Raw genomic sequence first — 18,104 nt, forward strand, 5'->3', positions numbered from 1 at the left:
CCACAGTTATTTATTCATTTATTGCCTCGAATGGCTCCATGTGCTGCAAAACAGGCCGATGTCGTAAGAACTGATCGGAAAACCAGTATGTCTTGTTTAAAAAATATTTTATTAATGATGTTCACTTCAGATTCGACATTCACTACAGCAACGTTCTGTTTACAAAGCGTTATTACAAGGAGCTTTTATATAAATCTGGATCCTTTTATCATTTCAAATACTACCAGAGAAAGAAAGAAAAGTTCCACGACACTGAGCAGAAGCTGTTCCCACAGGCGTGTGCTTGTTAGTGCTTGTGTATGTGCGCACAGTAAAGACCCGTGGGTTCCCCAGGCATGCATCAATATTGCAAGGACAGGTTTTGATTTGGCTGGACATCATCTGCGTACACAAGAACAGCAGTGTGGCACATGCTCTCAGGGATATGTCTACCAGTGGGTCCTCTGTTGCTCGACAGGAATGCTTTCATCGTTGCGCTGTGTTTCCAGCTGTGACAGTTCCTCGACCATCCTCGCTGACCTCTGCTTCCGTAGGATTCCTTGGCAGTGAGCTCTGAAACCTCTGACCACAACTATGAAACACTCAAAACAGAGCCTGTTTTGCAGTGATAAAAAATCTCACATTCTGATATGTGTTCACCCTTCCCTTAATTGTGTGCTTGTTGTCCATAATGATGCCAAGTCCAGAATTCAAATGTAGCATCCGCCATCTCAAGCTGACGTGACTGTAAAACGGTACTCCTCTAGAATTAGAAGCCTCTCCGCTTGCTCACTCATTTAACATGTGCTCGGCCAGCAGAGGGATTACGTTTGCAAGACATACGACACTAAAGTATAATAGATACAGACCTTACCAGCTGGTATGCTTGGTTGCTGGCATCGTAAGCAGGTAGCATGCAACATCAAAGGTATTGTTTCGCCACAGACCTTTCATAATCCACCCTTTATGCAACTGCGGAACATGTACTGTTCATGAATGAGCGACACAGGCAGAGTGAAGGAATGCCCCCAAGAAAGGGCCGGTCACTGGGCGCTGAGAGGGTTGTTTATTAAGCTGTTGTATTTTCAGATCAACAGAGTATTCTGAAAGGACACGTAAGCCATAACTGGGACTAGTGGACGGTGTGAAATGTCTCAAAATGTTCGTATAACTACAAATTAACAGTAAAACCCTTGGTGATTTACCTTCAGACATAAAATCCTTAATGTTGTGCAAACTTTTGGCAGTCATAAAACATCAGATCTTCATGGCTGCAGGCGGGTGTATTGCAAGCAAGTTGAAGGAATGTGTTACAAGTTAATCAATTTTTCCACGAGTAATTCTTGATACTAAACTACATGACGTGAATCGGCGTAATCATCAAAGATGAGACTGCATTCCAACAGCAAATCCTAATGTTCAGCCCCCTGCATGTATTTTTAGCAGACCAATGACACTTGGGTACTTTTCAAACTATTCAAAGAAGCAAGCCTTGTCAAATATGTCTGGGAGTTTACCCTTTACTTTGTCAGCCAGTATCAGGTCGGCACACAGCAGCCTCGTCAGCCTGGTCTGGGAGGAAACGAGCAAAGGCACGCCAGAACAGAGAAGGCACCAGGGAAAAACAAACTGCTCAATCTCATCTCGGCTCCTCTCAGACATGCAAAGAATGTCGTCCGGCTGGAAAAAGGGCAACAAAGCTATGAAGACATCATTTCCATGACTGGGCGAACCGGTGAAACATTCCAGCTCCAACAGCGGGTGTGACAGGCTCACTTGAGTAGTAGCAGGAGAGCTGAACGAGGTGACTCACAATAAACAAACAGGCCTTAGCCTCCATGTGAATTCTGTTTCAGCTGTGTCATCTCCCTGTTGGTCCTGATAGCGATTGTGCATAGTTGAGTCTTATTAGCTTATGTCTCTACTGGTCACTTCCCCTCACCATCTAGGTCCACTGCAAAGATTAGCAAGAGTTACGAGGGGTACAGAATGGAAAACTCACTCCTTTGTTGATCATTAACAACATTACAGAAGCAGCTGGCTGTCTTGGACTGAAAACGGAGAATGCAGAAGGAAAAGTGATGTTTCCTGCCTGCAAAAGTGACTCAAGCAACTTTGTTTTGAAAGCGTTAGTTATGGCTTTACTCGGGTCGCACAATGACAACATTGTGTAAAATGAGCTACAGTACAATGAAGAGGTCCTCAGCTTAAATGCCGGCTGATTGACAAAGATATGTAGACGGTGGCTTACAAACTTTAAAAAAAAGACAGTAGCTCTTGTGGTCATTTGCAACGACAACTGCTACAGTTATAAACAGAGATCGACTGTTTAATCAACACCCTACTCATGAAGACTACAGAAGCTAAGGAGGATGCTGCTCACTCGAGCCCATAAAGAACAAAATTGCTTACATATATGTGCACCTACCACAGCCCTGTTACACTACAAGTGTGAAGAAAGACAATTTTGAAAAGAGAAAACAAACGTGTAAAGAGATTTTGGCGCTAAAGCATATCAATAAAGAGCTTTAAACTTCATTTCCTAACCATGGTTGTAATGTAGACAAGTCCTTTTCCTGTACTGGATTTGTTTACGTTCATCTGTCTGCCTGTTTGTGAGAAATGCAAGATACAGTACAAAGATCTATTTGGTAATAAGTCAGTTCTTTTCGGTTTCTTGCTTTTCTTCTATTGGTCAGTTGAGTTTGTGGCATCTGGATCTGGACTTCTCACAGCAACGTGCAGCCGCTTCTCTTCCTGTGCTTGCGGACCTGCAGCGCCGCTCTAGTGGCCATCTCGAACACCTCCCGCACGCCATCCTTTGTCTTGGCAGAGCACTCCAAGTAGCCAAAAGCACTGATCCTGCCGGCCATGTCTCTGCCTTCCTCTATCCTCACTGGCTCCTGCAGGGTTATAGCAGAAAGTATTAGAAAGATTTATAATGAGCAGGAGAGAGAAACTTTAAGAAAAGCCTTTTTTTTTTTCTTCTCCTTTTCTGGGGTCTAATTAGCCCTGCAGCAATTAGTCCGTTAAACAGTTGGCAAATCAACAGAAAAGAACCAGCACCAAGTCTGATACTTTCTCAAAATGTCCCGTATTTTCAAACAAAAAGAGCCAAATATTCCCATGCTTCAGCTTCTCAAACAAGATAAATTCCTGTTGTTCTTTGTCAAACAAGGTTTAGTAAATGGAACGTCCTCCATTTAGATTGTTAGTCACACCGGAAACAAACAAAAAAACTTCACTGTAGAGGAACTGAATGGCATTTCATTCACTAGGCAATAAAACATACTAATCTCCAATGCAAAGTCCAGTTCCACCTGCAACAACATTTTTCTCAAAACAAGATGATCCGAGTTCAATGCAGCCGAACTCCTGGACATTGTCTGCACGATTGTCTGTCTTGGACGTCTGTTTTTAGCCATGTGTAACATCTGAAACACCTGAACCGATGGCTCAGTGCTCCTCTTTGTCAAAGCCTCCCTGATTTCTGCAGAAAAGAAAAGCTGACGATGGTGTCGAAAAGAGCTGAAGAGCTTTGTCAACGTGTTCCCATTATGAACTGGACCAGGAGCACAGAATGGGCCGCATGCTGTGCCATTCTGTGACAGAGTAAACCAACCTGTTGCTCTCATTATGGCATAACAAATAGGTCAGTGAAAGCCTTTCACAGCAACTTTTAGTGACCGATAGGGGAGACAGTGAGGTTTATAGTTCAAAATAAATCCAATAACGTGTCAGTGTCGCATTTGAATGAGCTATGACTGGGTCAGAGCCAGTTGCACATGTATGTTTCCCTTTCAACACGGCACAAACGTGCACTACAGCTTTACTGGACAAACGCACAGAAGAGGTAGGTTAATGTGAACAGCTGTTTGTTTGGAAAACAACTGATCACGACAATAAATAAATAACAGCGTTGTACAAACTTTCCTCCTCATTGGTTTTACCTACAATAATCAGCTGCTACAATAATAACCCTTTTAGAAACTACGCTACAAAGTTTTTATGCTGTAGCTGAATCTTCTGCTCTGTTTGATTATGTATGAAAATAGTTTCAACTTTCAGACAATGCACCATAGTTGTTGGCTTTATATTACTTTTTATGGCGAAAAAAAATGCTGTTTTGAGGAAACGTTTGTGTGACGGTGCGGAGACAAATAAACTTTACAACGTGTCGTATTAAACAAAAACTAAGCCAAAATGCAGAAGCAGATGTCAGGTTGCCGGTCCGGAGGGTTCAGGTGTGTGTTCACTCAATGCCCAGGAGGAAAGACATCAGCAATGATCTTGTTGTCGCTGCCCATCAATCTGAGCAGGGCTACAGCGTCATTTCCAAACAATTTCAAGTTCATCGGGCCACAGTGGAAAAGATTATTCCCATGATTGTTGTTTCCTCACCTGTAAATCGCTTTGAAATAAAAGTGTCTGCTAAATGAGTAAATGTGATATTTCCCTAATTTTAGGATCTGCTAAAGGATCAGATGATTTTTATTTTTTTTTTTAATACATAAAACCTTCAAACTAAAAGAGGGAAAACTTTCTTTATAACAACTGTACTGACCAAAGGCATTTCTGGATGAATCCAAGAGGAACATTTACACAAAAGTGACCAATGTCTGGATGTCTGAATGTTATCCCTTTAACCTTAAAGTTATCCATCTCATGTCTCAAAACAAGCTTCCATATCCATCCGTTTCAGGTGTCTGAAACAAGGATGAGACATATTCTAACGGCCTTACTGCTTTGCTGTTTACACTCGTGGATCAGTGGCTCAAAGTGAACTTCCTTGATCACATTTCACTGTTTGACACCACAGTTAAGAGTGTCTTCCATCAAAAATTGGACAAAGTAAAATATTTATCAAGCAGAGTGATGGAGTTCATGGAATGGTGGTGTAACGTAGGAAACATGGGGATTAAATCCAGTAGAACAATGAAGTGTACATTTCTAACCACAGTCCTTGTATCAGCTGACAGTTCCTAACCAAGTTAACTGGGAACAAGAGCAGGACAAAAATGCAATGTTACCTCACCTTTACTAAAACATCAGAAAATGTCATGAATATGTCCATAAATAAGTCAGACATAAGTCATACCCTCAGGCCTTCAGAGCCTAATATATGAGTAGCTTCCTACCCGTTTTAGGGCCCTTCATACCTGCTTCATCTTGGCCAGCTCTCGCCGTGTGTGCTCATCATTCCTCAGGTCCTTCTTATTCCCCACCAGGATGATGGGCACATTGGGACAGAAGTGTTTCACCTCGGGTGTCCACTTCTCAGGGATGTTTTCTGCCCCGGAGGAGAAAAGAAGTCAGCTGAAAGACTCCGGAGGCAGTAAAGGAAGGAGGAGGGAAGAGGGGAGGGGGCGATAAAAAAGGGCGAGCAGTACAGAGTCATGGTGCAGAACAGTTCTCATGATGGATTGCTCTGCAGACTGCTTGGGGCAAAGATGTTTTTAGCTGCACGAGTCCTGGTTCCCACCAAGTCCATTAAAGCATTTAACAAGCAGCCTACTAAGATGTTATCAAAATATGACTTTTATACAGTATAAGCTAAGTATTTAATAATGTTCTATTGGATTACTGTTTCTTTCGGTTCTGCTGCCATGTCAGCAAGGCTTTTACCAACTCAGACTGCCATATGTAAATGAATTGCATACAAAGAAAATGTTTTGACAGAGCTGCTCACCCAAGCTGTCTGGGCTGTCAATGGAGAAGCACATGAGGATGACATCTGTGTCGGGGTACGAGAGAGGCCTCAGCCTGTCATAGTCCTCCTGGCCTGCAGTGTCCCACAATGCCAGCTCCACCTGGTGAGTCAGGAAACATCACAGAAGCAGCTCATATAACCAGGAATCAAAACCACTCGAGTTTTACTCGTTATTGTAACCATGATTCTTTCGTCTGCTTGGATTTCTCAGAAGTGATTGATATGGATCCATTTCGAGGGAAAAACAAAACTCATTCCAATCTGTCTACTAAGAGTTTACAAAGCGTTGCCCGCTGATCCAGATGAGACAGCAACACTGTCACTTCAAAAGTTATCAGGTTTCTTTTCTCATGTACTGAGAATGTCATGACTTTGGATGATGACGCATGAACCCTGACGCATGTGGACTGTCTGAGTAAATTTCCCAAAGGCCAATGCCTTAAATACGAGGAAGCAAACTATGTTGACGTGACTTGACTCGGAACTCTTCCCCCCTCTTGCCACTGGTGCCTTGCATCTCCATCATAACTTGTGATGCGTTTGTTCTAACCAAAACGCATTCCTTGTTCAGTTGAGTTCACAGACGTTTTCTTATCATCACCATAGCAACTGTGACCCCCAACAGAGCTTCATAAGTCTGTTGTGTTGTCAGTGTTACAGAACATGAGGACTGGCTTCATCCCATCACACAGCTGATTAATTCAATTAGGGGAAGTGGGAGATTAGTGAGCATCAAATCAGATACCTTCTGTCCCTGAAGAGCCATTAACAGCCTGTCTTGAATTGAGTCTGCTTATTAGCTGACTCGATGGTTTCAGGGAAAGAAAACTTTCGCAAAGTTTTAAAACTGGAACTTGACATAATGAGGGCAATTTCTGGTATGCCCACGGAGGGCACAGGAATCAGTCAACAGACCCAAAATAGAGCTTTGCAGAGGCAGAGGGTGGGAGGTGGCTGAAGACTGTTGAGATTGCATGAGCAACCAGATCATCATGTTCCCACTGGACTTGCTGTAAGCTGCAGACTTTGGGGAGTAAAAGAAAAAGGGAAAAAAAACATCCATTTATAGAATCTGCCCAGTCCACTGAAGGTGTGAGAAAGAAAATGTTTTCCGCCTCAGGGGTGTGGGAGGGGACTGATTCTTATAGAGCAGCCATCCTCCAGAGAGATGTCCATTATGAACTTTATATTCCATATCCAAACCACAGCAGTTAACCCCTTCCTGCCTCCTTCCATCTAAGTGCAGCCGGGACAAGAAAGACAGGAAATGAGAGACTTATCATGCTGCAGCAGGAGGAGGGTCCTGAGGGAGGGAGGGAGGGGGATTGCCAGGAGACATCCCTGTTCCCTGTCTGAACAGGAAGCCAGGAAGTAGAGTCATTTCCTGTTTTGCCAAGTTGTGATCCTGCAGCGGTGGTCAGATCAAGCGAACAAAACCCTTCGACATAACAAGCCATCTGCAGCCGAGACTCAACCCTCTCCGACCAGCGCCTTATGACTCAAGATTCAAGACGTCACATACGCCATGGAGTAGGAGAACGGACCAAAAAAAAGAAACACTTTGTTTCATAAGTCTCCATCCCACTAGAAGCTAAATCCGCCCCTCCAAATACAAACCGTCCAATCACTGCTTAACAACTGTAATTACACAAGCAGTACATGTCTGGGTAACTCACAACCTGCATTAATAACTGTTCTTTAATCTTTAATGACCCAAAATTGCCAAAACAGTCCCTGGAATGACCCCCTGGATCTGGTTCATAGACCCCATGTTAAAATGTTGAACCTTACAGCCGGAATAAACAAGTTTCCAGCTGGAAATGTTTTTGGTCTCTACATTCCAGAGTCCTGAGAACAGTAGTAGTGACAACTATAAAGTGAGGTTGATGCAACACGTTGGATTGTTTGGATGCCAAATTGAATTCCCGCTTGCTTCGAGTGCGTCTTTGTCTGCACAGACCCTAAAATTGTAACTTTACGACAGTGTTTCTACGCTGGAACTGTTGGATCAACCTCTAAAATCACATCTCGCTCCATTTGCTCTCTTCTTGACTAAATACTGAACATAACTGCCCAAAAAAAGTTTATTAAATACCTTTGTTATCAAGATAGTGGCTCATAAAACCCACTACGCATGATTCCATAAAACAAACACCACAAAATAATTTATTTGAGTTAATAAATATGATGTGATTTTCCTTTCTCCATTTCTTTCCATCCAATCTCTGCCAGATTTGACAAAACTAAATCTAACCAGGCAACATAGATAGTAAACGGAGGCAACGTCTCAATATGCAACACAGGCTCAAGCTGCAAGGCGCGTAAATAAGGGTGGGGTTGCTTTGAGAGACAGATGAGCTCCTTGGCTTCTCCGTCACAAAATACATTGGTCAGTCATAATCCTGAAAGCTTAATCTCTTGTAGCACTGAAAGGAAAAACAAATCTGATCTTGCATTTTTCCACATTATACGTATAAAGCCGACCCAAAACAAAAAAAATAATCCTTTCTGTTGCCCGTCATCTGCATGGAACATCAACTGGTGTGAACTTGTTTTGTTTTTCTAACAGAGACATGTTAGATTCACTTTAACGTGTCTTTTAACATGCTAGCTCCTGCAGCACATCGACTCTCGGCCACCAGGACTGAGGCAAACTGTATGTCCTGGACACTAAGGGTATGATCCCCACTTTGGACTAAATCTTCCACATCATTGCCTGATAAGTGGCTATTTTTGTTGCACTTGTTTTGTTCTCACAGGCTCCAAGTTTTAGGGCACGTGGTATAAATGTGAAGGCTAAACTGTCAACTACAAAAAAGAGGGGAAAAGGTATTTCTCTTGCTGTCTGGAACACGTGAGCACAGCTGGCTTTTTTCAACTGGAAAATGCACTGGGAAACCTTTTGTGTACACGATAACAGGACTTCTGCACTGCTTACTTTAATGTCAATCGTACAAACCTGTTTTCCATCAACCTCGATATCAGCAATGTAGTTCTCAAACACTGTCGGGACGTAGACCTCAGGAAACTGGTCCTTACTGAAAACGATGAGAAGACATGTTTTCCCGCAAGCTCCATCCCCAACTATCACCAGTTTCTTCCGAATGGCTGCCATTTCTGTTGGGAGAAGAACAAGAGACTCTTAGAGAGTTAATACAGAGCAAAGGAAACTTCATGGCTTTTAGGCGAGGCTGCATTTGTCTGCTGCAGCCAAACAATGTCTCACACTGTCATCCACTTGCGGATTTAAAATATTTGTACAGACAAATGCAGTTCGCAAGATGACCGAGGAATGCAATGCCATGAAAACATTTTTTGTCCTGTAGCTCCAAGATAACCGCTCTGACATCACACTACGCCTAAATGAAGGCCGTCTGATCTGTACGTCGTGTCCCAAATCTAGACTGCAAAACAACATGAAGGAGGGAGGATGAGAAAGGAGTGAGTAGGATGAAAAACAGAGCAGGGGTGTTGAGACAAGCTAGGACATGAAAGAATGTGCCATGAGGCTCCTCCGCCGCCCTGTTTGTTCCCCCCTTCAACATGTGAGGAGGAGGAAAGTGTACAGGAAATTAGAGCAGCTGGTGAAGTACGTGGAACACGGAGCGTACCGAAGCACACAAAACACTACTTTGCCTTTGATCCCTCCAGATGCTCCTTCGGTTTCTTTCAGCAATATTTTGATAACAGACAACACCGTAATTATCTCAAAACGTGTTTTTATTAAAGGAGCTCGAGCCAAACCTGCAAAGACAACATTGTGTCATGCTGGGTTGTAACCGCTTACACGGCATTTAGCAACTCATGTGCACGTGTGGAAGCTGTCCTACAGAAACAACACCACCCATTGTTTTTCCCACCAAAACTGTAACACATATCAGCAAACTTTATACTTAGTTTCTTGTGCACAAAATGCAACAGGAAATCATCTTTAGTGTGTCATCTATTTACCACTGTGCTACGGTTTTTAATCGGTTGGGAACCGAGGATACCAACTGTTGCAGTTTTACGAGAGGAATCCGTGTCCATTCTGACTGAATACGAGACGTTAGCTGATGAACTGTCTCTGTCTGACTCTCCTCTTACTGATTTGAAACACATCGTCAATAGGAGACCGATCTGGAATGCGGGCAGGCCAGTCAACCGCACACAATGTGCTTCCGACCACACGCTGCTGCACTGTACGCCGTGCAAAAGGAGGTCTGGAGTCTGGCACATAGTGCTGAGCCACAACCCGCCTTTGTCTTTGGTGGGAGCTCCTTTTATAACCAATCCCGATCACCTGTCACCAGTTAATCTGCTGATTGAACAATCCTACAGAGCGGTGTTATCTATAAACTTCTCTGTCTTTCTTAGCCTCTCTCCAAGCTTTTTCTTCAAGTTTGCTGCTGACATCAAATCTAGATTTGTTCACATTTTCTATATACGATGAAGTTGGCCGGTGAACACGTTGAAAATCCTTTCATTTGACCAGTTTTTTTTTGGTTAAAAATACAGATTAAGGGTTTGTGTAAATAAATATGTGCAATATCCTGAGAGCCGAGGACTGCTTTAGCTGGTGTGCGTGCAGGCTGCTTGGGGATGCGTTAGCAGAGCAACTGATGGATGAGCTGGAGCCTTGCTGCCTGGGAGCAGCTGTGCATATAGTCGTTTGGCTCCTCACCTCATCCACTTTCTGCCAGACAGTCTTGACAGCAATTCTCTTCATGAGGGCAGCCACTTATCAGGAGAAATTCATCTTCCAGTGCCGCAGGCAGAACTTTGAGCTGCGTCTGCCCACTATTAATCGCTGCTCAGCAACAAGGGTACTTCTGTTTTTAAATATATAAGAAGCATTCAGCCATTAATCAATAAGAAAAATTAAACACGGACCAAGACTATCAGTCAAGCTCTTGGTACCATAACTTACCAGATAAATAGATTATTAAGCGTAATTTATTCAACATAGAGTTAACAGGTGTTTCCTGCATTTTGGTTTTTGATAAATAAATAATGGCATCTGTTCATTTAGGGTTGTATTATTATTACATTAATGCTTAATTCAGGTGAACTATCAACAGCGGGAGTTTGCTTCGTAGAGTCAGAACGATGAGAATTTTAAACCTAATCAGGAAATTTGGATTTTTTTTTACTTAGAAAAGATGTAATTCATATGGAGACAACTGGTATTGTTTATTTTTTAAATACAACTCAGGCTTGTCAAAACTAATAGAAATGAACAACTTAAAGGCTAACAAATACGTACATTTATACTCACTGCTGTTAAAGTAGATATCAAAAGAAATATATACAGAAATGGAACAAAAAGAAACTTCTATCTCTTTGACTTAGCCAGCAGCTACACGGGAATCTTTGGTTGTTTGCTTGATTGAACACATCGGTTCCTCATCTCATGGAGGGCAAGTAAGCAAGTAACAATTACTGCATCCACTTCATCTGCATGTTAATCAACAAAAGACATTCCCTCCTTTACTTTCCAGAGACAAATGGACCGGAGATACAGAAGATGATGGGTTCAAAGCCAAACAAGAAGGGGACAGCAGCTCGGGGCTGCAGAGGCTCACCCTGTGAAACAAAACAACCCACTTCCTGTTCTGTGGAGTCTGGGAGGAGTTTTTTGGCTATAGATCTGTTTGGAGAGACATCAGCAGAGCTCAAACAGTGAGCAGCCAGAGGCAGTGAAATACATGTGTGCACACCCTCCTGCTTACTCACACATACATGCACACTAACACAGCTGTTCGGTTTGACCTGTTCAGTGAGTCTTTCCTTGGTGGCAGTGATATTTGGGGCCTAAGAAGGAACATCTTGACATATTGGCAAAGGGAAATCGTGCATGAAAATGTCCCATACATAGTCACAATCTGTGCTGGATGCTCAGGCTACCTGTGACTAATGCCCTAAATTTAGGCACTAATGGATACTAATGGCAGAAAGAGCTTAAGTGGATGTTCAGGTTGTTGTCAGTAGAAACAGATGTTACGGTATATCAACTGAAGTGGGAAACACGTCTAATTACTGGGGTATCGGTGTCACAGCAGTCTACACAGAGCAGTCAGGAATGCGCTCCAGTTGTATCAACTCAAAATCTGTTTTTTTTTTTTTTTAGCCGGACAATGTAACCGCTGTGAAACAATGTGTCCCAATTCACTGCTTTTTTGTCAAGATCACCGTTCCCTTTGCTAATCCACTCAGTCTCCTCAGCTGATCTAAGCAGGCAGAAGGCTGCACAACTGTTCCTGCGACACTAGTTCAAGTCAAAAGATTTTATGGTGAAAATGAAACATGAAATGACTGAAATAGAAAGGCAAAATTAAACAAATAAACAAATCGGAAACTCGGTTTAGTTTCTGTGGTAGTTCCCAGTTCCTGTGGTCAAGAAGGATCGAATGGACCCCGCAAAAGACCCCGGTTTCTGGAAATGGAAGGAAAGAATTTCATCCCTCTCTTCCGCAGGCGGATTGAAACCCGATCTCTCCCTTATTCAATCAAAACAAGTGAGGAAACAGCACTTATCTATCTAGTATCGGCTGGCTGAACTTTGACGACTCTAAATAAACAGAAATCAGCTCGGGGTGCAGATATTTTCATTTACCTGTGATTCTGACTGTGCATCGCAACAAAGATTTATCTGGTGGTGCACAGACCTAAGCTCAGAAACATGTCCTTAAATGCTTAGACCCACTGAGAACCAGCTCTACTGGTGACAAAGCAAGAACATTCTGTCACTATTCTGCTTTATGACTAAGTCAGGTGGTGGAGAAGTGATGCAAAAGTAGAGGCCTTTAACTGAAACACATGCAAAAGCAACTCTCTGCACTGCAAACTTTATTTCTAATGTCATAAAAGAATTAGTCATGACTCCAATAGTTGCATCTAACCAGTTGGGATTATGCTCATCCGTGGAGATTTTTAATGTCTGCCATCAATAGGTCCAAAGGTTGTCACACATATTGTCAAATAACGAGCATGCTGCCCACCCTCGGAAATGTGTTACTGATGGCGGGGGGCTCCAACAGGACACAGTGGAAGAACTGCTAAAGAATGGCTTTACAGGAAATCACAAAGAGCCCAAGGTGATGGCCTGGCTCCAACATTCAAGCATCCAGTGGATGCAACATAAAGTTTGGTCCCCCTCTCAGCCACCAAAGATCCACAGTAAAGTCCAGGTGCAACCCACCCACAGACGTCCCAATAGGGATACAAGAAACATATATTTTTTTTGTTGTTGTTGTTATTGTTTTGTGTTGGAATAATCTTTTAAAAAAAAGGAACAACTTACATAATGCATCAGTTATGAAGAAAGTATCAGTTAGTGAAAACTAACTGGGCAGAAAATAATGTGCAAGCTCTCAGTGAAGCCTGCATAAAACCTGATCCAAACATAACACTGAAATGTAAAGAAAGGCAAAGCACCATTAGTTCCTCCAACTATTTGAGCAGTGTCCCGGGTTAATTAACACACCACATCCATCTCCCCTTTTCTAAGGCTTCCTGAGGCTTAGGGGCCACCAGGAGTTATGCAACAAGCTGAGCAGCGTTAGCACAGCAGACCGTGACCCCGACCAGCGAGGTGAGCTGCCTTTCAGTCCTCATGTGAGTTCAATATCAACAACTATGTTAAGCAAAGACAAACATTCAGCTAATGTCAGGCCTGTTGTTCCTGAGACGCTGACTTTGTTGTTCTGCTATCCTGCAAACATATGACAGGAAATGAGTTCAAGTAGGATTTATTTAGCTGGTTTAACAGGCTTTCCAGGACTGCACCTATGTCTTTGATAAACTGCACCGTCCTCAGAAAGCTCAGAGTTATAGGTCAGCTAATAACAACACTCAGAAGGTTTCTTGTTGTGCTACTATTAAAGCCAACATAGAAATAGGCTAAAATGCAGGTGGATTTTGACCTGAAACGTTCACTCTGAGATTCTACACTGAATCAACACAAATATACAGAATAAAAAAAGATTCCAAATGTACAGCAGGAATCTCAGCAGTTGTGTTGCTGCAACCAACCAGCTCGAGGTTTTCCACCAGCTAAAGGTCTATTACTGTTTTTAGAAGAGGGAAACATTTGGATTTGAAAGCACTGACGAATTAGCCGCCCCCTCAGCTGGTCAGTCTGAGAAATGGGCCAAAGTTCATAAAAATACAGAGGCTGTGGCAGAGACAGAGCAGACCATCCATGACACAAGCCATCTAAGCTACCTTCAATCGAGCTCAGAAACGTCTTATCTGACTAAATCTGACAGGCCGCAGCAGAGAACGGATCACTTGTAGGCTCAGACATATCTGGTGACTGTAGAACTTATCTCGCAGAGAAACTTCTGCCTGACTTTGATCAGATATTTCTGGATTAGAGGAAGAGATTCCTGGGGTTTCTGCTCATGACTCAAGTGCACAAAACTGAAATGAGAGTGTCTTACACAACAGCAGGAACGTACACGAGAAATCAGGTCAGCTTGTTGCAAACATGCCAGCTCTTTACCGTCACCGACAGTAGTCGTGAATACTGGTACGCTCATGGAAATGATCAAATGTTTCAACAGTCAGCTCGAGACATCAAATCAAATATTAACTTTATCAAGGCCGCTTGCAGACAATTAATCATGAATAGAATATTAAAGGTTATTTGTAGATTAAATATGATTTTTTTAAGGCATTTTCTAAACAATGACGAGCTCAGGGAAGCTGCTGCATATGTCATATATACACTTTGATCTATATCCGGTTCAAACAAATGTACTGAGCTTCGCAGGTGTTGGCAGGCGGATTGTTATCTTCAAGCAGAGCCAGGCTAGCTGGTTCCCCCTGTTTACGATCTTTCTGTGAAACTATCGCAACTGTCTGCATACAGCATCATAATTACCACACAGGCTTGAGTCTCCCCCGTTTTTTTCCCCCATCCAACTCTCAGCAACAAACACATTTTCCCCAAAAAGTCAGCATCCTCAACACGATGACTGAGATGACAACAGCCACCGACCACTTTCAGATTAATGACTCACAAGCCACTCAGCTTCAAGATTTTTTAAAAACACTCAAAGGGAAGGCACTTCTCTTGAAGCCTGCTGAAAGGAAGTAGGACAGGACAAGGGCATTAAGTCGGCCAGTGGTATCCGGAGCAGGATGAGCAGGCACAAAGACACACTGCAGGGCTTTGAGAGAGAGACAAACACCTCATGTCTCACTTCACTACAAAAACCCAGGTCCTGTGCCGACTAACAGAGACGGCCGGCCAGTTAAGAGGATCCAGCCAGGTTTTCTGGCCCTGGACACTGATTGGCTCCAATTAAAGATTATTGTCCTTATTGAATAACCGCCAAGATATTTTCTCAGGTCCTTTATTGACTGTTTGGTCTGCGGTTTTAGAAAACAGAGAAAAATGTCCATCACTGTTCCCCTTAACTGCTCTGTGTGACAATCAGTCCAAAACAAAGAAATCAATATATTTATGTATCTCTAAATGTAAGTTTATTCTCACAACAGATGCAAATGTTCCACAACTTCACTTTAGGATGCACAAACTGAACAGATGGAAAACACACACACATTTAATAATTGCTAATTGCTAATAATAATAACTGTAACGGAGAAGCTTTTTGGTTGCATCAGAAATTAATGTTGGACATTAAGGGAGCACATTAAAGATAAGTAACGATTTCACCGGCAATTGTGTCACTTTTATTCATCAAATGGATTGACTGATCTGTAAAATGACTGTGCAGTTTAATTCTCCTGCGTTGCATTTCTTGCATGTCTCAATGAAAATGTAGATAACACATTTATAATGGTATAAAAAGGAAAACTAATCCATCAGACCAAGACAAGAAGTGAATTTTGCTTCGTGACAATGATTACAAATGCTATTGTCGTTCAACTACAACATGCAGTTCGATTAATCGACTTATACGTACATATTTCGAGAAACTGGTAGGTTTTTGCAAAAGATTAACAAACTTCGGAGCATAATTTTTAAATCATTTCGTTGTGTTAGAAAATAATGACACTTCAAGTTTGAAAAGAAAGCCTGAATAAGTCAATTAAATGTTCCCAGGAAGAAGAAAAAGAAAAAAAAGAGGCTCATTAGGAGATTTGGACCTTTGCCATGAGAAGTCTGTTATTGAGGTCGTTGCACTTGGACAGACTGTTCACACTGACAGGATCTGATCCGCTGCCGTCACTTTTAAACAAGCGACAATGAAGCTATCAACAGTTGTACTTAAACCCAGCCACAATACTTCGTTACGAATCAGCACCACAACAAGGATTAAACTATAACCTAAGCAGGGAAAAAGGCAGGAGGACAAGCCACCACCTTGTTCTTTCACCCAAGTAAGTGAGCTATAATTAGACAGTGTCAAATAGGAGCAGTTATTCGAACCACAGCCTCCGTCTCATAGTTACCTGCCACGAGCCGGATGAGAGGTTTTTAGAAATATAAATTTCCCCGCTCGCCCCTTTTCTCTGGATTTTTCTCGGTCGTGACACACACACAGACGCACATACACAGACTTCTTGCTGCAGTGTTCGCTAATTTTACACAGCGAGTGCCGAGAAACGGAGGCGAGCAGAGAACCTCCCACCAGCACCAGCGAGAAGCTAAGCTAACAGGCCGGCACTTCCGGCTCGGGCTTTCAAAATAAAAGAGAAGCGCGTTATGGACTGTAACCAGAGTAGTGTAATAACTTTACTCTGACTGTAACTACGTTTAAAAAAGTGGGGAAAACACCAGCGTAGCGGTATTTTTTTTTTTTTACATATATTTAAAATGTAACGTCATCTTCTTGTAAAAAATAATAATAATAATTTACCTGTATTTCAATTTTAGAGTCAATTTTTGTTGATAAAAAATCTACCAAAAAAACATCTGCATTTTTTGACAGCTGGAGAAACCAAATGACCTAACCGTGATGAAACATCTCCACTAAATGTGCACTGGATGACATTAACATGTCCTCACATGTTGTCTGAAGCAATACAAATCTTAAATTGTTGTTATGTAGATGCCGAAATGTTTGTTCTTTATCAATTGAGCAACTTCTCATGTTACATGATGTTTCATGACACTGGGGGTGATTGCTTAACCTGACTCACGTCATCTGGCTGCGTTCACCAACTACACGCGGGGGCGTTCCCTTGCGAATACCAGAGGGCGGGAGTCAGGTTAGTGATTGCTAGCCTAGAAATCTAGACGCCCCTAGCGGCCGCAAAATGAATTTACTCCGCTCAGCTTTTTGCTGTACTGGTCTGGCTTGCTAGGCTAGGTGATTGCACCTTGTTGGTAGTCCAAACAAATTGGAATGAAATATTTTTGGTGTGCTGGCCTGGAACATTACAACATGTTGCTGCAGCCTTCGTTGGCCACCGTGTCATTAATTATTATGTTGTTATTTTTTAAAAGTGGCACAAGCTAAACATTTTGTTTTGAAGCCGAAGCCCGTATTTCCGGTATTTTTATGGTTGCAGCCTTTTAACTTGACGCGAACTCTGCAGGCGCTGCTGGAGTCAGCCAGGTTCCCCTCCCTCCCCGGTCAGGGATGACATCATCCGTAGTACAGGACACTCGTGCAACAGGAGGGATGGGTGTGGATCTCAGCAGTGTGGCCTTTCTGAAAAAACACCCCGCCACCCTTCTCTTATTGACTGATTTATTCAACCTACCGGCTACGCTTTAGAGTTGTGTTGTTTTTGTTATTGTTTAATACAACTGGACTTGCAGCCCTTACTGACCAATGATGAAAAATATACACCACCCATGAACCCTGCAGCCTGAGCTCCAGCCAGGTACCTGCCAAGACAAACAGCCACACGTATATAAGTGCACTGATATATTTCAAAGTGTTTATAAATTTACCTTATATTTGACAGATCTCTCCTGGAGACGGTTTTGTAGAAAACCCAGCTGCATCATGCTGTCACAGTTTTCATTTATGCCAGCAGCCACTTGTTGGGGATTCATAAGAAGATTGCTGATATGTACCTCAATAAGTTGGCGTGTTGTTGCTTTGCTGCCAATTCATCGGCTCATTTATTTTTATCTTTTAGCTGTATAAAAACCTAAAATTTAAAAACATGGCAAGAAACTGGAAGGCTTGCTTAAAGCTGGGGTACGTAGTATAACGTTTTTCTGCATGGCCTAGTTGGGGCAAACTTCAGGACATTGTGGTCGAGGTGGTCTGAAAGGAAACGAGACTGCCACACTTTTTTCTAGACTTTGTTTTAAGCCTTTAGTAAAACCTGAATCCTGAAGGGAGACTTGCTTGTTTATGTTGTCAATACGTGGTGGGTGATGCCTGTTTAGGCCAGTGGAGCTGACCATCCAGAGGAGAGTGGCAGAAGAAAGCCATGTCCTAGGAACTTTTGGATGCAATGCAAGAATGATAAGCTGCTAAATTAAAAAAGTCCAACTGCTGGA

The 18,104-nt window shown here is 42.5% G+C and overlaps 1 protein-coding gene across 1 annotated transcript; it reads right to left on the reverse strand.

Annotated features, from left to right (window-relative positions):
• Positions 1-90: 90 nt before the first annotated feature.
• Positions 91-16,257, reverse strand: LOC142377454 (rho-related GTP-binding protein RhoA-D-like). Its single transcript, XM_075461566.1, has 5 exons — positions 16,094-16,257; positions 8,649-8,806; positions 5,669-5,789; positions 5,139-5,269; positions 91-2,882 (listed from the first exon to the last, which is right to left on the reverse strand). The coding sequence occupies exons 2-5, from the start codon at positions 8,802-8,804 to the stop codon at positions 2,709-2,711; spliced, it is 582 nt and encodes a 193-aa protein (XP_075317681.1). The 5' UTR covers positions 8,805-8,806; positions 16,094-16,257; the 3' UTR covers positions 91-2,708.
• Between the last annotated feature and the right edge of the window lie 1,847 nt (positions 16,258-18,104).

Source organism: Odontesthes bonariensis, chromosome 3, assembly GCF_027942865.1.
Source record: "Odontesthes bonariensis isolate fOdoBon6 chromosome 3, fOdoBon6.hap1, whole genome shotgun sequence".
NCBI lineage: Eukaryota > Metazoa > Chordata > Actinopteri > Atheriniformes > Atherinopsidae > Odontesthes > Odontesthes bonariensis.